Source organism: Rutilus rutilus, assembly GCF_951802725.1.
Source record: "Rutilus rutilus genome assembly, chromosome: 12".
Lineage (NCBI taxonomy): Eukaryota > Metazoa > Chordata > Actinopteri > Cypriniformes > Leuciscidae > Rutilus > Rutilus rutilus.
This window is the reverse complement of record NC_140217.1, coordinates 23,955,490-23,983,381: the sequence shown is the minus strand read 5'-3', so window position 1 is coordinate 23,983,381 and position 27,892 is coordinate 23,955,490. Positions and strand designations below refer to the sequence as shown.

General features: G+C 37.0%; 1 protein-coding gene across 1 annotated transcript; it reads right to left on the bottom strand.

Annotated features, from left to right (window-relative positions):
* Positions 1-142: 142 nt before the first annotated feature.
* Positions 143-27,892, bottom strand: myo7ba (myosin VIIBa). Its single transcript, XM_084426136.1, has 48 exons — positions 27,613-27,892; positions 27,353-27,394; positions 25,765-25,866; positions 25,525-25,671; positions 24,906-25,090; positions 23,056-23,177; positions 22,822-22,964; positions 22,589-22,702; positions 22,094-22,247; positions 21,945-22,021; positions 21,744-21,863; positions 20,893-21,035; positions 20,032-20,242; positions 19,713-19,848; positions 19,451-19,614; positions 19,067-19,207; positions 18,820-18,978; positions 17,778-17,867; positions 17,609-17,703; positions 17,441-17,525; positions 17,139-17,357; positions 16,847-17,056; positions 15,687-15,896; positions 15,377-15,544; positions 14,813-15,109; positions 13,934-14,091; positions 13,720-13,846; positions 13,467-13,586; positions 12,642-12,815; positions 12,312-12,539; positions 11,223-11,390; positions 11,014-11,131; positions 10,362-10,488; positions 10,062-10,216; positions 9,764-9,945; positions 8,497-8,615; positions 8,252-8,406; positions 7,061-7,214; positions 4,436-4,591; positions 3,636-3,741; positions 2,510-2,623; positions 2,204-2,291; positions 1,978-2,087; positions 1,324-1,509; positions 1,097-1,213; positions 927-1,010; positions 629-748; positions 143-549 (listed from the first exon to the last, which is right to left on the bottom strand). The coding sequence occupies exons 2-48, from the start codon at positions 27,368-27,370 to the stop codon at positions 460-462; spliced, it is 6,666 nt and encodes a 2,221-aa protein (XP_084282262.1). The 5' UTR covers positions 27,371-27,394; positions 27,613-27,892; the 3' UTR covers positions 143-459.

Below are 27,892 nucleotides of genomic sequence, written 5' to 3'. Positions count from 1 at the left end.
ACTCGTCTTCTGTCAGATTCAAGAGCTGAAACAGTTTGATTTTAAACATGACAAAACAACAGGCGTACGTAATTTCATTTTTGAACCAACACCCAGAAGACATTGGCCTCTGTGATGAGTAATAAACGTACAATGCTGCGAGTTATGCCTCATAGTCATTTATTTAACAATTTTACATAAAAAGTTGAAATACATCAAAAACTAAGTATGATTCAAAGACCATGATGATTCATTTATATCATTAAATATTAGTGAACCAGTAAACAAACTGAAGTTACACTTCTTCTTCACACATTCTGGCATTATATTAAGAAAAAATAGGCACATCCGTTGGCATCACACATTTTGCAAGATATAGCATATCACATTGAAAAATAAAATCAGACAAATGTTCAGTTTGATAAATTAATAACAGAGTATATATCATTGGCTATGTTTTCCTTATGCTTGTTGTTATCTTTAGTCAAAGTGCTGATTTCTTCTTTGTCCTTTCCTCTCATTAAGATACATGTTGACGTAGGAAGTCAGCAGGTCGTCTATTTTATAGCCCTAATGAACACAGAATTCTGTTATTTTGAGATCTGAAAAATGTTAATAGGCTGGAGTAAGCAATATCTGTGTCACTTACCAGGGAAGTTTCACACAGGATTTTGTTCCCTTTGACAAGGTTTCCTACAGTCATGTGGAAGTATGTGCTTCCACTGCACCAGTTTGCAATCTTGTTGTATGGATGCGCTGCCAGAATGTCCTTGAACAGAAGAAGAATTCAATTAGTCCAACAAAATCAAAGCTGGAGACAGAGTTATGAGAGATGATTCATATTTTAAGCAGACAATGCAACTTCACTTTGAAGCTTACAGTTTTACCACTCATCTGAGGTCTTACTTAAATACTTGCTTAAAAGCGTTTTGGTCATTTGATGATACCTTTGTTTTGGGGTGAATGATAGTGACGCCCTGTTTACTGATGGCAATCCTCACAATGTCAGGGAAATTGGGCTCTGATGTTTGCTGTAATATCAAGCATCATATTAGGCTCAGTTTTTAAAAGCAATATTAGCAAAAAATGTATTGTGATACAGACTCAAATTGCTTACTTTCACATCAAAAAAGGCACAGCCAAATGTAGGCCATTTATAGACAATCTTTAAAAAGCCAACCATTGCCTGATCCACAGACGTGCCCGCTTGCTTATTGTACTCAGCAAAAATGTGCTGTTGAGGAATGTTTGTGTACAAGAAACACTTTAGAAACATAATATTACATATATGCTGCATTCATTCATAAATATCAATGCTTAAAAGAACAGTGTACTGGAACTGACCTTCTTCCATTCATCAGCAGACATGGCTTTAAGCTGGTCATTAGGTACCAGGTCTTTCAGCATCCTAGGAATCATGGGAAACTGAGTTTTATCATTGTCCACTTTCACCCTGAAGAGGAGAGCGCCGAGAGCCACCATTTCTTCTTTGGTACAACGATGATAACCTCTCAAGTATTTCGGCAACTCCTAAATAGTGTGAGAAAAAGGAAAAAATATAATATACACTATCACCAAGACTGCATTTATTTCATCAAAAATACAATTTAAATAGTAATATTGTGAAATATTAATACAATATAATATTTCCACAGCCATTCCTCCAGTCTTGTGTCACATTATCCTTCAGAAATCATTCTAATATGCTAATTTGGTGCTCAAGAATAATTTATTATCATTATTATCAATGTTGAAAACAGTTGGAATGGAAACCATTACATTTGTTCACACTTGTTTAACAGCATTTATTTGAAAAAGAAATCTTTTGTAACATTATAAATGTATTTACTGTTTCTTTCGATCAATTTGATGCATCCTTGCTGAATAAAAGTGTTGAAACTTTTGAATGTTATTGTACCTACGTTACCAATATACAGTTCTTACAGGACAGCTACATGGGAGTCCATACATTATCAAGATGACACAGATTGCCAGTACCTGTGGGAAATGGAAGATCAGATCTGCCTCCACATCTCTCCCAGGGATAATGTTGAACCATAGTTTTCTCATAAAGAAAACGGTGTAAGGTACAGTCACTGGACCCCCTGCTGTTTAACACAGTGTTAGCAATGTCAATAGATTAGAATTCAGTGACTGACTTGTGAATAACTTGTTCTACTTAATCAATGATCTAGAAAAAACACATAATAGTTTCTCAACTCACCTTGATTCGTTCTCTTAGCTCTCTTGGACCAATCAGTAATCTGTCTCAGGCTGTCAAAGAAGTAGTCCGTTTCAGTCAGACTCAGAACCTGACAGAAAGAGAATGCCGGAATAACATACAGAAAAAAGCATGTGTAAAAAATGCTGCAATATAAAGGAACATGGGATCATTGACCACCGTAAACAGAGGGGGGCACGTGTCTTCCAATAATCAGATAGAGATTGAACAAAATGTGTTTTTAAGATTCTGAATACGAGGTTACAGCCATGGCTGTTAGTTATACATCACGGTAGCCTGGGTACAAACCTTATCAGGAGTTTTCACGAAGAGGCTGAAACCATCAGCTGAGGCCAACATGAGTTTTTTAGAAACGCTCTGGACCAGGTCTTTTATCTTGGTGTTGGTTGCCACCTCAAAATTCTGTCCAGAAGGGCAAAAAATAAATAAATAATTGTATTTAATGAATAAGATGCATAACTTGCATTTGGCAACAAATTCACAGTAGATTTCATGTTTATTCAACTGCTAATTATTAATTTTTTTAACCATTTTGAACTTTACAAGAATTATTGTGATGCAAACTACTAGCACAGAAACACACACAAACAGACAAAGGCCCACTATTCATTGTGAGAGTCTTAGGCCACATGACAGAACGGTCACTTGCCATTTTGAGCTAGTCCTGCATTGCCACAGAAAATGTTAAATCTTTTTAATCTTGTACTGTATATCCACTTTTTATGACTTTTTATAAACTTAAACGTTGAGATGTTAAGTATTCCACATGGTTGTCCCTAAAATAATCTTATATAACTGGCTTACATCCATGAGGCTTTGTTGAAACTGCAAAAATGAACTGATAGTCCTGAAAGCATCAGTCAGAATGTGTTGCAAACAACAAACCAATCAGGAATGTTTTGCATTGTACGCCATAGCATAATTTCTTGCTTGTTGCAATATTTTTATAATTAATAATAAAATACAAATTTTACTAAATAAGTGTAGCTAAATTATATACTAATATATACAAATGATGTCTGTTCAGCATCTCTCTCTGTCCATTAACAACAAAGCTGTGAGTTTAATTACTTCGGAATAGCGCTGTAACCCCCTCGTTGCTGAGAAATATAATATAGCGATTCAGTGGCAAAATTATTTTATTACTAAAAGTCGCGGGGCAGCGTTGACAAGTTTCTGGGCAGAGTGATCTCCACTCTCTGTGTGCGAGTGACGTATGTGTGTGTGCGAGTGACGTATGTGTGTGTGCTTCGATGAAAACAGTGCATTAATATCGAATAGTGCTTCAATTCACTTGGAACTACCTTTGCATTAAATGGTTTTATTACCTTCCAGCCAATCAGAATCGAGTATTCAGACAGACCATGATATAAATATATATATGTTGCATATATATGTTTCTATGTTGTGTTACCTCTTGAGTGGCATTAGGGAACTGAATTTTGTGGAAGATCTGGGTGCTGTTCTGCTGAATTGCATCAACCTCTACCTTGTGAGGTGGAAGTTTTCTGGGCTCCATTCTAGCACAGAAACAATGACAAATGTCATCTTATACACAGTAAACATTTATATTATCACACCAAATCAACAATGCAGTTCTCATCATCTGTGACCCAGCTTGTGGACTCATTTCAACTATAGGGCTGCATCAGTGGAGCAAATGTCTTTGAACAGTTGCAGTGGCAGATGAAGCCGCTGCAAATTCTGTACTATCCCATTACTTTCCTGGCATTTGCTCCAGTCTTCCAAACATGCTAATAAAAGGAGAGGTGTTGCTGTGCAACAGTGTGCCATTTTCAAACACCAATAATCATCAATTATCATATGTCAATTATCCATTTTGAACATGGAAATAAGTCAGGCTTGTTTCCAGCATATGCTTTACAGTATAGCAGTCCAGTAATATAACACACATGCTGTTTGAGATGAGCTCCAATAGGTTATGGCTCCCAGGTAAGCCAGCCAAAGTTCAAAGAGTAAAAACAATACAAGCATTATGCTCATGAACAGTGACTTAAACATTAGCTTTTAGTGATTCTATAACTGAAGTCACATGATATGAAACTTGGGAATGTACAATCAATTCATTTCAACTTTAAAGTCTGTTTATTCGTTGATTTTCTTCTTGTTCTTCTACCCACAAAGCCATTTAATCTCATTTGTAAAGATAAAAAGATTGGGTTGAAATGAAACGTGGTTAAGCATATGTCATACCTCCGAGCCCCTTGCAGTCTCTGGAGGCAGTCTGTGGCCAATTGCTCTCGTTTGCGTGTCTCAATGAAGCGCTGGGCATGTTTTAGCAGAGAGTTACTGGGAGTGAAGAGACCACAGCACAGCCACAGCAGCTGCCAGCCCTGCTCCACACTGTACCTGAATCACAAACAACACTTGGACATGTTAATTTACCGTTATAATCTACCATTTATTTATTATAAATTAATATAATTATAATAATAGCATCTAAAATTCCATATATACATATAAATACATACGAAGAGTTCAGATGCAGAGCCTCTAAGTGCCATCTGAAATTTTCATCTAGAATGATCATTTTTATAAAGCTTGTATATTTAGGTTAAGTAATTTCACTTAAATGACAATTAAGGTAATTTGCATTGCCATTTAAGTGAAATTATTGAACTTAAATATACGAGCTTGATAAAAATGATCATTCTAGATGGCACTTAGAGGCTTTTGCATCTGAACTCTTAATAATACAGCATATAAACGGCACATTACTATCTAATGTCTAGAAGTGGTTTAAAATCGGCATGAAACGAAAGTTGTGACTATCCCTATTTTGACATATGTGACCCTGGACCAGAAAACACAAAAAATAAGATTTATACTTTCATCTGAAAGTGGAATAACTAAAGCCTGTTTTATACTTCTGCGTCGAACTGCCGCCGTAGCTACGTCGTAGGCTGTGTGTAGCGCGCGTACCCTTCGGCGTACCCTGACGTGCACCTCTCCAAAAATGTAACAACGCGTCAATTCTACGCGGACACAAGCGCTGTGATTGGTCTGCCAGAACCCCTCCCTCGGGGTAACATGCTCCCCAGGTGCGCGTCAACGCGGACAACGACACAGAAGTATAAATTAAAACCAACACGTTTCCTGCGGCGTATAGGCTCCGGCGTATGTCCGACGCAGAAGTATAATGAGGCCTTAAGCTTTCCATTGATGTTTCGTTATAGGACATTTGGCCGAGATACAACTATCTGAAAATCTGGAATTTGAGGGTGCAAAAAAATCGAAACATTGAGAAAATCGCCTTTAAAGTTGTCCATTTATGTTCGCGATTGTGCTGCATTCACTCAGAAAAATTAATTATTTATATATTTACGGTAGGAAATTTATAAAATATCTTCATGGAACATGATCTTTACTTAAAATCCTAATGATTTTTGGCATAAAAGAAAAATCTATAATTTTGACCCATACATTGTATTTTTGGCCATTGCCACAAATATACCTGTGCTACTTGTGACTGTTTTAGTGATCCAGGGTCACATTTATCCGAGTGAAACAGCTTAAATAAACACCGGTAAATAAGTCATCATAGAAAGGAAGAGATGTCACTGCAAGAGGGATTTGAATTCATTTTGATTAAAGATTATGAGGGTACATGATGTGCATGTATAACTTCAACTGGATTTAAAATCAATACTACAAAATTCCATTTTATTCTATAAAAAAAAAAAAAAAACAAGAAATGTAAATTTTGATTTCATTGTGATTTCAGATGTATTTAAATGAAAATGATGGAAACTATGAATCAGTTCATTGAACCTGATGCTTGTTGATTCTCATGCACAACAGACAGAGGAATCAAATGAATTATTTGCTAGACTAATTCTATCTATGCAGGACCAATTTGACTATTTAGGATTTATTTCTTACTTCCGAGGTATTATGGCAGCTAACAGTAAAGTTTACACATTTTTTTTCCTGAAATGCACATTGCTTATTTAATTTCATAATGATACACAACATTTTGGCACTTGAAACAGTGTAAATTATGATTGTCTGGTCCTGTGCTGGAAAGGAAAATGACTGGATCTCTTGGAACTTTAACTGTATAGCAATTAAATATACTGGCAATAGTTAAGCATAACCAGAAAAGATGATTAGGTGTGAAAAACAAAACAACATACAAAAAAAACACTACTGTAATTAAACCTAATTCTTGAATAATAAATGATCAAACTTAAAAAAAAAGAAGAAGCTTATAAAAAAAAATGGTTCGCTGAAGGATCTAAGTTAAAGTTTGCATAGTTTCCCCTCGCCATTATAAAGGGCAAGTTGACTATGGTTCAACAAAAATCCCAAAAGGAAAACTGTACAGAACTATTGTGAAACTGTGTCACATCTTTGTACCAAGTTCAAAAGAGCTCTATGATATCAGCAGACATGACTTTTTTTTAAGGAATTAATATTTCAATACTTTGATTAAGCCAGTATGCATTAAATGGATCAAAAGTAACAGTAAAGACTTTTGCAAAAGATTTCTATTTCAAATAAATTCTGTTCTTTTGAACGTTCCATTCAGTTATTTTCTTTCTATCTGAAGTAATGGCTGCTGAAAATTCAGCTTTGCCATCACAGGAATAAATCACATTGTTCAATATATTAAAACAGAAAACAGCTATTTCAAATTGCAAATATATTTAGCAAGATTACTGTTTTTGCTGTATTTTTGATTAAATAAACGCAGTGTTGGTGAGCACAAGAGAGTCCTATTTTTTTTTTTTTTATCATACAAACCACAAACATTTGAATGATAGTGTACAGGCATTCACAAGGAAAGAAATAGAATATCAACTTCTGTTTTTTTACCGGTTGTTATTGCTGGTCATTTGTTTCATGATCTGGCAGTAGATCTCGTCTCTGAGTTCCTCATTTCTTGTAGGTGGACCGAAGATCTGGTCTGTGAGTTCCAGAGGGCTCTGAATCTGTCTGGTAGGGTAGTCACCCATATACTTCAGAATAGGTGCACACTATATCAGTCAAGGAATCAGCACACACTTAGGGGTTGTATCCTTCCTGGATAACCAGGCTTATATGGTAACACTTTACTTGAAGGGGTGTCCATAAGACTGACATGACAGCTTCATAATCATGACATGACACACGTCATAAATATGAAGGAGGTTTTATGCATGTTAATGACAATTGCCATTAAGTGTCATTCGCTCAATTATATCATTTTTAATGCAAAGATGACATTGTTTGAGATGTCTTTGTTATGACAACTTGACATAAACCAATACATCATAACCTGTCAGTGTCTTTGTCATGACAACTTGACAACATAACCTGTCATAAATATGTCCTAAACATGACATAACAGATTAATCATCAAACTTAAGAAACTACTTAGCTTTATTGGTTAACATTACATTATATTTCTGACCACTTTTTTTTCCTGTGGTACAAATTGAATTTGTCATTAAAACTAATACTGGAATACTGGAAAAAAAAGTGGTCAGAAATATATTTATGACACAGTTATAATGGCTTAATGACAGCCAATGTCAAAACCAACCACATGACAGTTTAATGTAATGTTAACCCATAAAACTAAGTAGTTTCTTAAATTTGATAATAAATCTGCTATGTCATGTTTATGACACATTTATGACAGGTTATGATGTATTGGTTTATGTCAAGTTGTCATAACAAAGACACTGACAGGTTATGATGTATTTGTTTATGTCAAGTTGTCATAACAAAGACATCTCAAACAATGTCATCTTTGCATTAAAAATGACATAATTGAGCGAATGACACTTAATGACAATTGTCATTAACATGCATACAACCATGTGCATGTCATGATTATGAAGGTGTCATGTCAGTCTTATGCACACCCCTTCAAGTAAAGTGTTACCGCTTAGGGTACTCTACATCAAATTACAATAGTTGTCATATCATTTGGATATGTATTAGGTAAATAGTAAGGTGCCAACTACTACTGTGGCAATAATCAAGGTTCATAATAACCAAAATATGTGTGGCAAAGGATATCAGTAAAGGCCTGGCAGGCCTGTGGACTTAAATCTGGATTGCCCACTAGTCTCTTCAGCAGGGGCTGTCTGATGGGTTCTCTGGAGTTTGCCCACAGCCTCTCAGGTGCTGCATTCTTAGCGATCACTTGTCTGTTCACATCCTTGATAGGCTGCCTGCGACAATGACAGAAACAACACTGTGTTTGCTTCTGAAACACTTCAGAATGTAATGTAATATTGTGGTCAAAGAGTTGCTGCAAGTACCTGAAATATTCAACGGAGAACTCTTTGAGAGTTGAAGGAGCCACTCTTTCAGTGATGGTTCCTTTTGAAGTGTTGTCTATGATGGTCTTTCTCTGATCTGGGGACAAGCTGATCAGGCTCTAAAAAAAGTCAGTATGCAAGGAGCTTTTAGAAATATTTTATTAGATATTATAAATTATATTATAAATATAAGCCAAAACGATCAAGGCATATTCCATTACCCAGACCTTCAAAGATCTAAAGTACTTTTCAACTCAATAGGAAAGCATGAAAAAAATATAGCCGCGAGTACCAATTATCGAGGTTCAAGCAGTTTAAGGCCTTTAAGCACATGCGTAAAAAGATAATATGTTTTATTTAGCAAGCCTGTTACCATCTCAATCATGAAAATGACCATTTACAGCCAATACAGGAAATTTACCGTAGGAAATATATGCATTTAACGTTTTTTAACAGTTAACAGTAATTCATTGGCCGATGGCGGACATGTTTTTTGAGATAGGTCAATGTACGCATATACAATCATGTCAGCTCGGACAAAGACACGGCATGCCAATTTTCAGGTCAATCGGACTAGCGGTGAAGTAGTTATAGCCGTTTACATGTTTTGTTTCCTGTTATAGCGCCACCAAGTGGGCAGTCACCGCATCCTTTTCAAAGCAGCCAGAGAATGAGCTCTCACATAGGTGCGCTGAGTATGGTGAAAATATCTCATTCCGTTCACGAGTTATAGCCATTTTTAGTAAAAGTGGCTCCTCCCACTTTGAACATTTTGGCGCGCCCCTTAGGGACTGTGAACCGTAATTTTTTATTTTTTTTAAATAACTATTGACAATCAGACTCCAGAGAATCTTGTTGCACTGGTTCAGTTCCGATCGGGCCAAAAACCTAGGACTAGTTTGCAAAAGTTTTTTAAAAATAGTCCAAAATACCCGGAAATTTTGCAGAACGACAAGCAAATCTGGGGCATGCATTTTGCAAGGATTCTAATGATATAAGACACTTGAGCCTGACAGTTTAGTAGTTATGAGCCATTCCATACTTTTGACCGCTGTAGTGGCCCCGTTAGGCCGATCGGGGCGGGCCTTGGTGACGCTGTAGGCGGTGTGAGTACGACCAGCCCCTCAAAGTTTCAAGTCTCTAAGACTTACGGTTTGGTGTGCCCGATCACTTTTAGGGGAGAATGCTGCTCCTTGGAAAATGTAACAATTATAATAGGTTTCAGCGCTGTGCGCTTGAACCCCTAAATATATATTCAAGCTCTTACCAGAAGTTCATTGGTTGGCTTCGTAAGAGTTGGAAGAATCAAGACAGCATCCGCAGGGACTGCACCGATTTCTCCCGTCCGCTCATTCTTACCCTTCAACCAGCCACGGGCAGCAGAGAACTCATCATCCTGAATGAGGTAGATGAGCTCTGCCTTCTTAAAGCTGAGAAATGTTCGATCATCTTGAAAAAAAGCCAAAGGATTTTTCATTAGACAACAACAAAGTCAAACGACAGATCATGATAAAAAAAAAAAAAAAACATTACTGAAATGTATGCAACTTATTGTCTCTTCTGACCTTGTCTGTTAACCTCCTGTAGGGTCACAGCAAATTGTGAACGTTGTATGAGGCCTGCCAGAAACATGGCTACCAGATCAGAGATGTCGACGGCCTGAATTGAATTCAGAGTGAAGTCTCCTTTCATAGTCAGCAAACACACACACTTCCTTTCTCTGGAGGCGATGAGGCAGGTGGAATTCATGGAATTTACAAAGGAAAGTATCACTCATATTTATTTAATTCAAAAATATTATATTTTAAAATTGTAAATGGCAACATTATACAAGCCCATCAATCATTAACTGGTGTCCAGCCCACCTAATAGCGTTGACCCCAGTGAGCTCTGGGTAAGTCAGCACCAGAAGATTCTTTTCTCGCTCATCTAGACATGTTATTCCCGTTGAATTTATGGCAAGGATGAACTTGCTCTTTGGTAGAGGAGGACCTGAACATTGAAATGACACAGATCTAATCTCATTCATCAAATTATACATAAGCTATTTGTGTGCATTAGTTGTGGAAATGATCTAATTTGCAATGTACACTACCGTTCAAAAGTTTGAGGTTGAAAGGCTGCATACGATTTTTTATCAAAAAAAGTAATATTATGAAATATTACCACAATTAAAAATAAAATTTTTACTTGAAAATATTGTAAAATATAATGTATTCCTGTGATGTCAAAGCTGAACTTTCAGCATCATTACTCCAGTTTTCAGTGTCACAAAATCATTCAGAAATTATTCTATTGATGATTTGATGCTCAAGAAACATTTCTTTTTACATCATGATCAATGTTGAAAACAGTTGTGCTGCTTAATATTTTTGTGGAAACTGTTGATGAGAAAGTTCAAAAGAACAGAATTTAAGAACTGATTAATTTATTTGAAAAAACATTAAAAATTCTTACTGACCCCAAACTTTTGAAAGCTACTATAATGTAATACTGATCTTAGCATGCAATGCATACCAGATAACTTGGCAACTTCAAAAAACTTGGAAAAGTACATGGGCCACTTTTGACGAGCATAGTCAACCACCTCTGCTTTCACTTTATCAGGCTTGGTCCGAGAGTTTATGAATGGGCCCTAGTAGAAAGAGACAAATGCTTGTGACATACTAGTGGAAAGTGTCTTTTTATTATTATTTTAACATAAGCAGCATAAGAAACATCTCTACTTGCGCATGTGCTGTGTTGACCATCTGGATCCACTTGTCTTCTGACTTGGCCTCCAGTATTTTGGAGTAAATGCACTCCTTAACTACAGTCTTAGTGTTCTCCATACTGATGTCTGATCCAAACTGCACATAGAAGTGCTTTGCTGCAAGTGCAACATAGTCTTCCTCCTGATAGAAAGGTGAAATACCATGGAATGAATACCACCTCATGGGGGCCACCATGTTGAGATCATATCATCAGCAAAAAACTACTCATTGTATTCCAATAACCTGCTTTATCGGTCACTTTCAAAAAGTTTAAAAGACACTTGATATTTAGTAATACTATCACTGACACTATTGGATGAGAACAAAACTTGATTGAGCTGGATAATGATAAGAGCTATAGAGCTGCTTTATAGTAGAATAAAATTTGTCTCAAAATTTGATGACCTGCAATATTATTGAACTAAAGTGAACAACACTGAACTGGCTTGAGATTAAAAAAAAATTACACTATTATCTTCTGTAGAGCTTAGTCGAACTGAGTTTGCTTCATAATGAATGAGCTTTGCAACATTCACACTGTTATTGAACTAAACTGAATCAACATTGAACTAAATTGAGCTGAATAATGACACTATGGTCTTTTTAGAGCTGCTTTACAGCTGAAATTGTTTTCATTTCATAACTGAAGAACTTTGCAACATTAATACTGTTTATTACTGTGATAACTGCTGATTTTAAATAATCTGTACTGTAAATGTGACTTGATTTGACTTGCTCCCACTGGAATAAGTAATCATGGCTGACAGCGAATAAAACATTTCAACAATTGCATTGGTAACGGAAAAACAAATGCATTTGCTTGATGCTCCATCCACACCACTAAGTGTCAGTAAATCAGCTAAGACAGCTGCCATTTTAGTCAGCAGAACATAAAATCACGAAATGTATCTTTACAAATTGTGAGAATTGCCAAAGAAATTGTAAATTAGTAAAAAGTATTTGTTTTATTAATTAAAAATACAATTCAACATCAATTTGCTATTTAATGAACTAAACCACTAATATCATAACTAATATATAAAAAAATGATCTCAAGCGCACCTTTTCACACTGGTACTCTCCATATTTCATGCCTCTGATGACCTGTCTGTAGACAAGGTCTGTGCTAACGTTATCCTGGCTGCAGTCATGCCAAGGTGTGAAGATCTCTTTACGGAAGTAGAGACGCCAGGGGGCATGTTGCTCCTGCCCACCCTTCCTCTTCACTTCCTGCTCACACTGAGAGATGGCATCCATCACATGCTCACGACTACTACCAAGAGACCACACCTAGAAAGAGAGAGTACCAAACCATACTTAAATTATAATCATATTGGGAAACCATGAACAAAATCTGACTTAAACTCTTAATTCAGTCTGAGGGCTTCATACCTTGTCATATAAGGCCATATATAGTGAGAAGCCAAATGTGTCCTGAAGTTTGACCTTCTGTGAGAGCATCTGGCAGACCTCTTTAGATGTGAATGCAGAATCTACAGGCATACTGATAGTTCTGCCATCCATCAAAGTCACTGAGATGGCCATGGGTTTCTTGGACTTGGTGGCCTGTGATTGAACAGAGAGGGCTTGAATAATAGTGTCAAAACTATAGTAGATATATATTACATTTTGCATTACTTTCTGGACCACAGGAGAATAAAGACCTAAGAGGTTTTCACACATACATCACCGAAAGCCATTATTTTTGATGAGCCGCCCATCGTCATGATGATATTCAGAAAAGTGTAACTTTATCTAAATAAGCAATGACTATGAGTATCATTGAAGACACTGAAGCACACATGATCAGTCTCCTGTGAGATACCAGGGTTTTCAAGCATTTTGATGCAATTATTATAAACTTCCTAAAATTTTAATCTATAAAATCCCATATCCCATATTTGTTTTTTGCACCCCGGGTTGAAAACGCCTGCTGTAGTCCAGTCTCCACTGGACTCCAGTCCAGTTATGTTACTGTGAGTGACATGATTAGTCTCGGCCCACATCCATATAGTAAAAAAAAAAACGTATGCATGGATGCATGCATGCACTGCTGCAATTTATATAACATTAAGAAATGGGTCCCTTTTCCAAATTGAATAACATCTCGTTTTTACCAGCAATTCATCTCATTAGTGATCAGATTCTCAAAATGGCCAGTTCAGTTGTGTAGCCCAAAAATCACTTTTTGTGTGAACAAGGCATAAGTGTCTTCACCTGGAGCTCCAGCCAGCTGGGAGGCTCTCCACGCACTCCGTTGGCAACAGTACGCCTCAGTCGCTCAGCGCAGTAAGGTGCGTATCCCACGGGACCGAAACGAAGAAAACTTTGCAAGTACTGTGAGACAGATGAGACAAGTTCAACACAACTGAATACGTTTAGAACTACTTAATTTAAATGTCTTATCCCATGAAGCAAGAGTGAAATGATGCATCAAAGAGTTTATTAAGGAAGAATACTCTTCATTCACCTTAATGAAGTGCTCAGTAGGAGGGAAGATGCCCAAACAGATGGACAAGAGGATCCAGCCACGGAAGAAGCTACCGCGGTTTGAGTTCTCCTGGAGCTGCTTACAGATCTGGCAGTAGATTTCATCCCTAACAATGAAAGATTCTAAGGACTTAGAAGCAGAAACATTTGACCACTAAGCAATAGATTACTTATGGTATTGAATAATTAACAACCTGAGGTCACGTCTGACAATGGCATATCCAACAATGATATGCAACTTTTCAAGAGATGTCATTGGCCGGTCCAGGGTGAGTCCGTCTCCGTTGATTTCATCTTCTTCGCTAATAGTTTGCACAGTGGGTTGTTTGACAACTTCAGACCCATCTTCTGCCTTAAAATGAAGAGTTTGTGAGTTAAGACTATCAATTCAAAGTGTCACATTTATCTTTTAGTTGAATAAAATAATGGTTTGTGCAGGAACACACAAGTTTAAAATATTTGAATTAATGACTAATTCATTCAACGATAGTGTCTACGATAAAGAAAAGAAAAAAAATATTTTGAAAATCTAATTTAAAAAACGTGCTAAGTTCTTAAAAATGTACTCTTTGCATTCATGTTGGTTTCATATGGTTTTGGAAAAACTTTTAGACCATTTATATATATATATATATATATATATATAGAATATAGAATATAGAATATATTATACAATCACTATAAAAATGTCATGTGGTGTAACTATCAAGTAACATTTTCCTTAACTCTAAATAAAAGCGTGATAATTATTTTCTAAAACCTTTTCATAATAACAATTTTCAAGGTAAAAGCATTTTTTACAATAATCAAGAATTATAAATTCATTATGTGCGTGGGGGAGGGATGTCACACCACATGACATTTTACAACCTGAACTAACCTTGTCTTGTCATAAACAGGTCAAGTTATCTGATACTTTACAAGACCTAATGACGTTAACAAAAAGTCTAAATTAATTAAATAATTAATAATTTTTTATATATATTTATTTGTTGTCCTATCTATTTAATCAATCAAAATAATAGATGAGTGCCACATCATTGACCAATTTATGCAACATTTATGTGTCTCACCTCTTCTGCTATAACAGATGGTTTTCTAGTGGGTCTTCTGTTTGCTGGCAGCGCCTCAGGAGTTGTGGAGATCTTTCTGTTTCGGGACATTATATCAGTGAAAGTTGAGGCCTTTCTGTTTTTAGGACCCTGCTCTGGCATGGCAGATAGTTTACGGCCTGGAACACCCTCGTCTTGAACAGATTTTCTGTTCCGGGACAGTATGTCTGTGAAAGTTGAAGATTTTCTGTTGCGGGAAGCCTCTTCTGGACCTGTAGTGACATTCCTGTTCTGAGCGTTTCTTGTATTTCTCATTCTCTGAAAATAAAGAGAAATTAACACTTTCAGAACATCCCTTGCATATTTAAACAAAAGACTGCTGATTGCTTTTCTTACATTGAGAAAAGGGAAATATGTTGGCAGGTGTCCAGAATCCTTGAGTATTCTTATTATTGAATAATAAACCTGCTTTTCTGGTCTTAGGTTTAAACTGGTCTCTGTCTAAGCTGTTGTTTGCTGTGCAGCCAGCTGGTCAAACCTGCTGTCTTTCTCAGCAGTGAAATATGTAATGTAATGTTTCCTCACCTGGTCCAGGCCCACCATATGGCTGAGGCGTCTATCCTGTCTGGAGGCCACATCCTGCTGCACGGAGCGATCAGCAAAGGCTGGTCCACCTCTCGAGACCCCCTGAGCCTTTGGCTCGGGAAGATCACCCATAAATCTCAAGATCATCCACCAAACTGTTAGTGAAGCCTGTGGAGAAGAAGAGAAGGTCAGTAGTAAGCTTTCATTTTTTTTATTGTGACTCGTCAACGTAACAAAAACTGTGCCATGCTGCGGATAAATGACACAACATAAACCAACCAAAAGCTGGTCAAAGTCAAAGGTGACTTACCAGGACGTCATTCTCGTCCTCATGGTAGAGCAGTGGTTGACGTATTCTCTGCCGAATATGTGTGGGTGTGGCGGCACCCTGGAAGGACATGGAAGCAAACTTGGAGAAGGAGTACTCATCCAAATCGTCGTAGTCTTCCTCTGGAATCTCCATCATTGGAGCATCATCCAGATCCACCTCTTCAAGCACAGCCCGCTTTCCCTCCAAGTCCTAAACACACACACACACACACATGTTGGTATCATTATGAGGGCATTACATAGGCATAATGGTTTTTATTCTGAGCTAATGAAATTGTATAGCCCCTAACACTAAACCTACCCCCTAAACTTCCTTTTTTTACATTTGTAATAAAAAATGTAGTATGTTTATCTAGTGTTTTGAATTATAAGGACATCAGCATGTCCTCATAATGTAGGGGCCCTGAAAACTGAATACACACTACAATATAGGGACTAGTACACACACACACACACACACACACACACACACACACACATATTTGATACATCAGACAGATTATGATATAGGGGAATATAGAGCTCATACTCGAGAAAAAAAAAAAGGCCCATACTGAGCAAAAATGTGGAATTTGATGCAGATGGCCAGAAAGTAAGATGAAACTCTGATAGTTTGCCATGTAAAGTAATGAGACCTTTATAACAGTATAGCAGACTACCTACAATGTATAAAAATAAAAAAATTCGCTCTCTCTCCAAATAATATGTCTTAAGATGATATTTAAATGTTCAGATTTATAATCAAAACTCTGTAGTTTTCAATGTGGGTGGCAAAACATATAATGTAATGCGATACAATGATGATTGAGAGATGTACAAATAAACATTCCTCAAAAGCCTGATATATCATATTCGATACTAACCTTTTATAATTTATTTTCTCTAAACAATGATGTAATAATAATCAAATAAACCTAAGTTGCTTCAGTTCAGTAAGAGTACAACTTCAAATATTACTAACAATATAAAAGTTATTCTTATGTTTCAAACTATCAATCAGATGACAGAAGGCATTTAGAAGGATAACAACAGGTATTTCAGCAAAGCATTGATCATGTTGATAATTTAGAGGCCTTGTAAAAGTGACAGTAGGCTTTATACTGTTAACATCATGCTTCTTTGAGTAGTTTGATCTCTCACCTCAAAGCCCGCAGGCGCCTGGCCCTCCTGTCCGCCAACCATGCTAGGCAAGAAGCCAAATATATCATCCACCATTTCCTGGTCAGTGACGGATTCAAACTGGTCAGCTGCCTCTCTTTCTCTTTTCTGCTGCAGAACTTCTTCAAGCCTCCTCTGTCTTTCTAGAGCAGCAAGTTCTTCTGCCCTACGTTCCTGAAGTGAGAGGAAAGCCTGCAAACAACATGGAAAGAGGTAGATGATGACATGTACCTTGAGATATTAAGCAAACTGTGATCTAAACATGGTTTCTTACATCTCTCTTCTTCTTATTGACAGCTTTTCTGGCTAGAGTTCCTCTGGTGTAAGCCTGCAGGAGGATCACCGCCTCTCTCTTTCGTTTCCACTCCCTCCTCGCCAGATATCCACGAGTCTGACTCTGAAGCAGAAGAGTTGCCTGTCGCTTCTGTTTATACTGCCAGGCCATCTGACGAGAGCGCACTTGAGCCCGCAGACGGGCAAAACCCAACTGGACCTACAGAAAGACAAGTGAAACTCTACAAACATGTACAAGCAATGACTATCACCTTGTCAATCGGCTGTTAAAGGACAACTCACCACTCTGTAAACTTTTCTGACTTTGTGTCCACGCCAGGTTTTCTGTATGGTCAAAGCTGCTCCTCTCTTTCTCAGGAACGCTTTCCTACAAGAAAGTAAAATGGCGAGTGGTAAACCAGCATAAAAAAAAATCTCTACAGACATAGGAGATTATCCTCAGTCTTTTACCTGTGTTTGTAACCTCTCAGGACTTTCTGAATAAGAAGTGCCTTGTCATTCAGAGCCTTATCTCGTGCCAGTTCCAAAACAGTATCATGGAAATCCTGACGCAAAATAAGCAGCGCGTTAGAATTGATCAACTTTAGAAATTATGTACTTGTAAAATGCACCTCAGTACCTTCAGAAACACTTTAGTCTTGCCGATCTTCCAGTCATCTTCAGTCAGAACGTTCTCACAGATGCTTTCAGAGCATTTCTTGGCAGTCTCCTTTAATATTACAGTTAATATGATTTAGTTAACATTAATATTCAAGGTGCTATAATGCAAAAAAAAAAATACTTTTACGCATCTAAAATGCCCATCAAAAAATTCTTGAATAAAGATCTATTTACTTGAGAAGCAACACAGCAATTTATTTTGGCTTATTATTTTAAGAATATTTATTTAATACAAAAGTATTTTGTCTTATGGCAACACACATTGGCACACTTTTAAACATGCTCCAAGAGATTTTAGCCATTTTGCTATCCTCCGCTACACTTAGCTATGGAATTAGACTGCCCACATCCCTTCATCCACAAAATCCTGCCATCCAAAAAACTGTCAGCAATCTGATGTCAGTAAATGCCAGCATGTAAAAGGCATTCTCTGATTGGCTAAAAAAGGATGGGCCATGCCCAATATTTATTTAACTGAAATTAAAGGGATAGTTCACCCAAAAATGAAAATTCTGTTATTAATTACTCTTACAGGTTTGGAACGAAATTAGTTTAACTGATGACAGAATTTTCATTTTTGGGTGAACTAACCTTTTAAGGCAAAAATACTTGTTTTGAAATACCACACATAAAATACCCTTAATACCGGAAGGAGATCACAGAAATGAGCCATGAACTCTGCAAACAACCACAACAAAATAGACTGGCCACCCTTTTTAGCCAATCAGAGAGCGCTCTTTGCCTCTCTGCCCTTTATATACACTAGTGTTTTGCTGACATCAGGTTGGCTGACATGTCTCTGTGGGGGCAGGGTTTGGTGGATGAATGGTGGCCACTCATGTGGCCGGTCTAATTCAGTGGCAAACTATGTGTAAGTTAGCAAAATGGCTAAAATCACTTCAAAAACTGTACCAATGTATGTTACAGAAACAACTGCAACACTGAATCATGTCATACAACACAAAATCAACATAATCTTCATAGTTTAAAGAATCTCTCACAGTTTTGGGGTCACAAACACTGGACCTGAGCAGCACACGGTAGCGCTCCAGAAACTCATCAAATGAGTGGCGGATGGGAAAGCCGGCCTTCCTGATGCGGATAGTCTCCATCATCCCAGAGTAACGAAGTTGACGGATACACAGTTCCCTGTCAAAGAGCTGAAAAAATAATGGAAATGTGGGTCATTGAGAGAAAAGTCAGTTCATGTACATTGAGGGAGGATGGAGAAATGGATGAACAACCTACCATAGGCTTCTTGAAGTCATTGGGTTTAATACAGCGAATGAAGAACGGCTGGCACGCAGCTAGAGTCTTCATTAAAGAGTCTAGCGACTGCCGAAATTGACCAGTTAATGTAGGCACTCGCTTCTTTGAGTCTGCTGTTTGCTAAAGATGTTGCAAACAAGAGGGAAGGCACATGAAAATCATTTTATCACCTTTTGTCATTGTAGAAGAGTGGAAGCTGTTAAGGAGGTCCAGCTCTCTCTCGCTCATGACTTTGAAGTAAAATGCTCAACGATTACATATAGGTGTGGTGTTGTTCTGTCACAAACTTTTGTCTATATACTGTTCCTGACAGTGTACAGTGGATGTGTATACCCTAATAGCCTTTAGCTGGTGTTAACTTACCCGCAGTGAGTTTCTTGGGGTGACGATAGTGTGGTTGCTGGTAGTTTTCGCCTCTGTGGTGCTGAGCTCACTGTGGAATATCTGTTTTAGGAGCTTATTGGATGATGTTTGCATCAACTGGATGACATCACTACTCAGAGTATCTCTGTTCTTCTCAAGGAAACCTATATTCACAGTAAATTTCATAAAACATTTTCCATTTTTAAAGCCAAAGACACTAATGGGAAAGTACTTTGTGAGGAAGTTTGATAGCCTGTATTACCTTTGGAGTCATAGTAGACAACTCCAGCAAAATGGCGGATTCCAAACTGTGTGTCGTGATTATTTTTTGGGGACATGTAGATATTACCCTTCCCATGAACTTGATTCATCTTGTTGAGCATGGTAGCATCAGTGCCCTGGAAAAAAATTCAACTGTACATAACTGTACATATAACTGTAAAATAACTACTCCACTACAGATTGTGATTACAGATGTGGTTTTGAGATAACAATACATAAACATCGATCACACATAGCATGATCAAAAAATAATCAAAGGAAATCCTATGTTGTAAATAAAAGCAAAAATATTTTATAACCTTAGGGAAGTGACTTTCTTCATCAATAAGAGCGAAAATGTTGAGAGGCTTTATGGCGAGCACATCAAGCGTGTATTGGTTGTCGTTAAATTCAATGTTCTTCCAGACTATGTCTTCACGAGAATATTCCTGTTGTTCAAGCTTGAAGATGTGTTTCACAAAGAACTGCTGAAGCTGCTCGTTGGCATAATTGATGCAGAGCTGTTCAAAGCTGTAGGAATCAGACAGAATTAAGATAGTTTACATTAAAATGAACAAAAATTGTGATCATTTACTCACCCTCATGTTGTTCCAAACCCTGTAAGACTTCCTTTCTTTTTTCAATGGAACACAAAAGAGGAATTTCTGAAGAATATCCTGGTCGCTCTTTTCCATATAGTGAAAATGAATATAAAAGCATTATAAAAGTGGACTCATGTGCTACATTATTTACTGAAACTTGCCTTTCGAAAGAGCCCTAAAATCAATTATGGTGGCTCTGGTTGAGCGTCAATAGCATTAAACGTCATTGCTTCAATTGTCACTGACATTTCAAAACTAATGTGACAAAATGAGGTCAAATTTATTAGGAGTTCTCAGTAAACAACCATTTATATTTCAGTCTATTCATCACACAACTATCATATGGCTTCAGAAGACTTGGCCTATAGCACACAAGTTGTGTGGACTGCTTTTAAAAAAAAAATGTTTGGATAGATTTATGTGTTTTGGTACATTTTAATTAAAAGGGAAAGAGCGGACAGGATATTCAAAAAAAATAAAAATAAAAATTGTGTTCCAGAGAAGACAGAAAGCCATACGGTTTTGTAATAACATGAGAGACCTCAAGTATTTACATTACAACATATTTATATTACAAACCTGTTGTTTTTGAAGTTTTCAAAGCCGAAAATGTCCAACAAACCAATCGAAAGTCGGAGATGTTTGGGGTCATCTGGAGGTGGTTTGAAAATGGCACTGTTGATTTTCGACACAATCCACACAAACAATCTTCCATAGATGGCCTGCACACAGATAGAAGATGACAGCTCTATATTGGAGTATATCAGATCTGACAAGCCCAAATTGGCTAAACACTAAGCTTTTAATCGTCTTAACCACAAACTACTGGTCAGGAAATTAGCGAAATTTAATGCACTACTTGTCTCAGAAAAACAGAATTAAGTTTTTGGCAGAATATGGGAAGTTCTGTGTGGAGTGATGAATCACAATGAAATACGAGTTGCATGGTGAAGCTCCAGAGCAATGTCTTCAAAAATCTGTGGAGAAATATAATAATAAATGCATCTCTACCACAGTGAAGCATGGAGGAAGAGGTGTCGTGTGGGGAGCCTTTTTAGCTGCTGGTTTTGGTGAGCTACTTCACAGTGAAAAGTCATTTAATGCTTTGGAGTACAGGAGAATATTGCTGATGTTATTTTTGAACGAGACAATGCTCCTGCCCAAATTGCAAAGACAACCAAGAAGAGGTCCAGATGTGAACCCTATAGTGAACATTAAATTAAAACGAACTGGGAGACATTTTTCAATTACTCATGAACTGTTTGAAGCCATTAACAGTATTTGTGCAATTCTGGCTAATTTCCTGGCCAGTAATTTGTGAATAAAATGCTTAAGATCATTAAAACACCACCAAATATTTTGCCATTTTTGGCTTGGCCTATTTTATTTTTATTAAATTGTTTGCCCAGTATATTCACTACATGCACAACCTTTACAAAGGCGTCTCTGCCATCCATTGCTTGTGTTAAAGTCAGAGGTTTAGTCACACTCTCCCTGTTGGTCATCAAAGAGCGTTGTGTCAAGCTCACATCCAGGGCATCTGGGGCCACCTGCAAAAAAAAAAAACAGATCTATGGGCTTGAGTGTGCTACTCAAAGACGAGATTGGTTTCAAAATTGGTTTTCAATTACCTCTAATAACTGTGCAGCCATTTTGAAATGTGCAGAGGAAAGAATATCGCAGCCCTCCATGTTGTTCATAACGGTGTCTTGAAAATTGAAAATGCAAATAAATATCAAATGAGTATTTCCTCTTACATTGGCTCTTAATAACTCCTTACCTTCAAAGTCTACATTCCCCAAGTGTAGGATGGCAGCCAGAAGCTTGTTAATTTCCCATGAGTCATTCTCGGTGAACGTCAGGATCTTCATTGCTGAACGGAAGCTTGCGAACTCTTTAATATCATCCCGTCCTTCACATGTAGTGCACTGACCCTAGTCCAACATAATCATGTTTAATGTAATGATACTTAAAGGGATAGTGTAATCCCTTAATGGTTTCATAAATTCATCCTCATGTCGTTCCAAACCTGTATGACTTTATTTCTTCTGAGGAACACAAAAGAGCATTGAGGGTCCAAACTACATTAATTTTCATTAAAAAAAAATCATCTACTGTGTTCTAAAGAAGAAATTCTGATGACAGAATTCTCATTTTGGGGTGAACTTTAATGTCACATCATTCTTCTCGCTCCAGAATAACTTTGACAAAATATATGTAAAAACATATGAAAAGAGAGAAGAATTCAAGATATAGACTTTATTATGAGCAATACCATGGTGAGATAGTTGTATTCCGAAGCGTTTCCCAAAGACAGGACCTTCTTTTGGTCAGGAGGCAATCCCATGAGCATGCAGTAAAAAATGTGGTAGTTTCTCTCTTGTGGGGCCTGTGACAAAATACACTATTATTTATTGGGCAAACAAGCAGTTCTACATTTCATCTGCTTTATCTTGCCCTGAAATATTTCAACAAATTACACAATGTAATTATCAGGGTTTGGTTTACCTGTCGACAAACACGTGATTTCTCGAGTAGGTACTGTTCAATGCGGGCGCCCTCAATTGCTCCACTTTTAGTGAAGTGGATGTCAACGTATTTTCCAAAGCGACTGGAGTTGTCATTGCGGATGGTCTTTGCATTACCAAAGGCTACAAAATAAGAATTGATGTTAATACTGAAATGCTTACCCGAGGAACTATAAAGTTGAGTGATGCAGGAGCATCCTATAAGTAACTTTACCTTCTAAGATAGGGTTTGCTTCTAGAATCTGCTGCTCAATCCAGGAGCGCTGCCCACTCACTGCCGCAAGAAACTGCAGCATGAGTTTGGTACTCTCTGTTTTTCCAGCTCCAGACTCCCCACTGACAAACACACCACATACAGATGCTCTCAGAACACATCAAACAACAGAATGCAAGACAGCTGTTGGAGTCAGTCCGACTTTTTGTCAACACACAGGCCCAGTTTGTTCTGGGTGTTTGCACAGCTGGCACATAAAACCTGCCATTTACAGTATAATATTGCAATGAGTTTTAATAGCTTACTCTAAAATGAATTCTATGTCATAATTTACTTTGGATTCAAACCTTTCAAAAGGTACACTTTTTAAGAATATCCAGGACACTTTTTTCAATATAATGAAATATGTAAATATCCTCTGCCAACAAGGTGTGCTAAAGGCCCAGGTATACTTCATTTTCCGCATTCCGCTTCGTTGGACGGTTGAGTGCGCAAGCCTTTCAAAATATATTCCTTTGGCTGTAAGAGCGGAAAATATAGTGGACTTTATTTTCAAGCGCTCGAGTCACTTGCACAAAATTGGACATGAGAACAGTACGTGCAGACGTCCACGGACCCTCCTGATGACGAAAATTACGGACCATCGCGGAATGTGGATGGCTGAAATACTTTGGGCTTAACTCCGCCCAGCATTATCTGATTATCTGAGCCAGACAAAACTACAAAAGAAATCCCGCTGGTAACTTGACCCAAGTTCATAATCTGCATAGTTTTTTCCAAACTCAATCTTTTCCCTTTTCCTATTGCATATCAGCTCGGAGAGATATTTATTTTAAACAAAAGTTAGGAACATACTCAACAAAGTGTAAATAAAGTGGCAAATGAGTTTTTAATAGTGGGGATAAATTGTTTAACGGATAGGGTCAGGGATAAGCAAAGGGGGCGACTTTAGGGGTAGGGACAAGTAATGTCCCAATAAAGCAGCCACCATTTATGATTTTAATAAATATAATAATATACGCTGAATATGTTGTTATTATTGCATTCTATTTTAGAATACACTACAATACACTGAGGTGCAATTAGTATATGCCTCTGTTTAAGTATTAAAGGTTGTATCAATGATTTCAGGCCCCCCAAAAAAAGATCACATTCATCTAATCTTTCCTAACGATCTGCTAGCTGCCCGCCCCATAAGCATGCCGTCAAAAAACAGCCTAGGCTCTGAGATCTGCACACAAAAACAATTGGTTTCACCAACCACTCAAAACCAAAACAAATAGTGTTCCAACCAATCACCGACAGGGGCTCACAACACCCTCCCCCTGTCGGTGATTGGTTGGAACACTATTTGTTTTGGTTTTGAGTGGTTGGTGAAACCAATTGTTTTTGTGTGCAGATCTCAGAGCCTAGGCTGCCTACAGAGACGACGGCCTGCTTATGGGGCGGGCAGCTAGCGGATCGTTAGGAAAGATTAGATGAATGTGATTTTTGGGGGGGGCCTGAAATCACTGATATAGCACTAAGTATAAACAGCATCTAACAAGTGTTTACATTAAGTGCAAAGAAAATACTACTATCTTAGTGTAATTCGAATCTATCGCTATTTGCACTTAGTGGCCCCACTTTTATGATAATTATAATAGTGCTTTTTTCTGTCATTTTTAGAGATACTATCTTCATATGGAAAAGAGTGGCCAGAATATCCTTAAAAAAAAACATTTGTACCACAGATGAAAGGGTTTGTAACAACATTCGTAAATAGAGACCGTATACGGACCGTAAAACCGTATAGTTTTAAACTGTACTACAAAATGTCAGTTTCACCCAAGAATGAATGCCTGAATGACCTAATGATGCAGCACTGGTCTTTGCGGTTCCGGCGCATGTTGAAGAAGCAGCTGTCTGCGATGGCGAAGACGTGCGGGGGGAGATCACCCAAACGCCGGTCTGCGTACTGCTCCACCTGCTCCGGAGTGTAGATTGGCAGCAGCTGGTAAGGGTTCACTGCCACCAGAATCGACCCTGTGTATGTCTGTCAAATCAAACAAACAAACAAAAATTATTATTTATTTTTTTTAAGATTATAAAAGGTCCGTGTGATGAAAGTCTATGAAAGTTTTGCAGTTGGATGAATAATACACATGATGTAACTGCTTAGTGCTATGAACTATAAAATTGGTAGGTCAGATTTACTATATAATGGGTATGTCAATGTTGTATAACAATATGATCCATCTAACCTGGAACTATGGAAACAATCTTTTTATTAAACAGGAAGGGCAAAGAGCAGCTGGTGAATGAACTGAACTTGGTGAATTAAGTAAACAATTCAATCCCTATTCTGGCTATTTTGGGTTGATGGATCTTGAAATTGAAAGCAATTTAATGAATATATTTATGTTAACAATTAATTAATAAAAAAACATTTAATACATGATTTATCTGATGTGGTGTTTAAGAACTCACGTAGATGGATCCTTCTTTGTAGCGCACTAGAAGGTTCCGTAACAGTCCAGCCTCATTTAGGTCACCCAGCCGTATCATATCATCCACACCATTCACCGATGTGGGATGCATGGGCTTCAGAGAGTTATCCTTCTTAAACTTGTGCTCCTGGAAATCATGCCAAAGAAGACATCAGCTACACTTCTAGACAGTCAAGAGCAGCTGTTCACCATCAGCAGAAAGACTGGCTGCAGATCTTACCTTTCCCTCATCGTCGATGAGCTGAAGTTGCCCAGTGTCAGAGAGTCTGACTTCAGCTCCGATCTGCACCCCATCACTGCAGTCCACCCACACATAATCTCCCTAAAGTGGTTGATCCACATTTTCAAAATTAAACATTAATTAAACATTAAGAAAATATGTTACATTAAGTTAAATTAACTGAAGATAATTCACTTCATTCCATTCCAGCTTTTTGTACATGGAACATGGTAATACATTTAAAGCACCTTGGAGTAGCATATATATATATATATATACATATACATATGTATATATATATACACACATACATATATATATATATATATATATATATGGGTGCTATATATAAATATAATAATACATATATACATATATATTATATAAACACAAACTTTTATTTTAGAATATATATACAGTGCAATGCATAAGTGAATACACCCATGCTAAAGTTGACTAAAAAGAGGAATAAAAAATCCTATTTTGGAAATTGAACTTAATGCCTTAATTTAAAAAATTAGGAAAAATCCAACCTTTAAGGACACCAATTTTCTTTGTGAATGAATAATGTATCGTAAATAAATAAATGTTCTTCCTTAAAATACATGGTGCATAAGTGAGTACACCCCTATGTTAAATTCCCATAGAGGCAGGCAGATTTTTATTTTTAAGTATTTTTTTTATTTATTTTTTAGGATACTATGCATCCTGATAAAGTTCCCTTGGCCTTTGGAATTAAAATAGCCCCACATCATCACATAGCCTTCACCATACCTAGAGATTGGCATGGTTTTATTTCAGTTAGCCTAATAGCTGGTTTGATTTGCATTGAGAGATGATCTTATGGAAAGTACCCCATGCCAATCTCTAGGTATGGTGAAGGCTATGTGATGATGTGGGGCTATTTTAATTCCAAAGGCCAAGGGAACTTTATCAGGATGCATAGTATCCTAAATTTTTTTTTTTTTAAAATACTTAAAAATAAAAATCTGCCTGCCTCTATGGGAATTTAACATAGGGGTGTACTCACTTATGCACCATGTATTTTAAGGAAGAACATTTATTTATTTACGATACATTATTCATTCACAAAGAAAATTGGTGTCCTTAAAGGTTGGATTTTTCCTAATTTTTTAAATTAAGGCATTAAGTTCAATTTCCAAAATATGATTTTTTATTCCTCTTTTTAGTCAACTTTAGCATGGGTGTATTCACTTATGCATTGCACTGTATATATATGTATTAGTGCTGTCAAATCGATTATCACGATTTATCAACATATACAGTACACAGTAAAATATTTTATAAAACTATTAAATTAAGGGTAGAATCAAATTACATAAACCTGTGGCATAGTCCAAATAGAGAGATTTTTTTTTTTTTGCTTTTGATGTAAAAAAAAAAAAAAAAACCTGTGTGACTGACTTTGACTTTGTAGGCCAAGTATATTTACAGAACGAAATTGTGTTTATTAATTTGTATTAACATATACAATTAAATAGATAACATAGAATAGAAAGGCGGCATCATGGAAACGCCACAGTATTCGATAAGGTGAAAGTCTCAGCAAATACATTAAACAATTTACCTTTCTTAAAACCACCATGACTGAGTCCTTCTGTCCCCCAGCCTGAATATTAAAGCAAAGAGAAAGTTATAATCAATTATTTCCAGGTTAAATTAATAAGAGAGGCTCATGAAAAAAAGACAAAATGGCGTCTAAAATACACGTACACATTCCCTGAATCATATAATAGTCTTATCCATCTATATACTAGATAACAAAACAAAACCATCTACACTTTCAAAACATTAACCATAACAAAATCCAATGCGAGCTACTTTTACCTGTGGATATTTTGTGAAGTCTCCTGATCAAGAAGTATTTTCTGTTCCTCTTCTTTGAATTCGGAATTGATCCCCAGTGTCAGTGTTTCGAAAGAAATGTTCTCAGGTGCCTGCTGGGAGACAACAGGTGTTTATGATACTTTGACTTTGCTCCCTGACTAACACATCCATAATGATAGATACAAGGAAGCTCTGCCCTCCATATCAGAAATCTTGAACAATGACAAAAAAGTTATTAGTAGATTATAAATTCCACAATACACATGAGATCAATAATAGG

Excerpts from the sequence above, each read along its gene's own strand:
- myo7ba (XM_084426136.1), bottom strand. Across the intron at positions 25,091-25,524 it reads ACAAAGAAGGATCCATCTAC|ACATACACAGGGTCGATTCT; the intron begins GTGAGTTCTTAA and ends TTGATTTGACAG. Across the intron at positions 14,092-14,812 it reads CATCTGTTATAGCAGAAGAG|GCAGAAGATGGGTCTGAAGT; the intron begins GTGAGACACATA and ends CTTCATTTTAAG.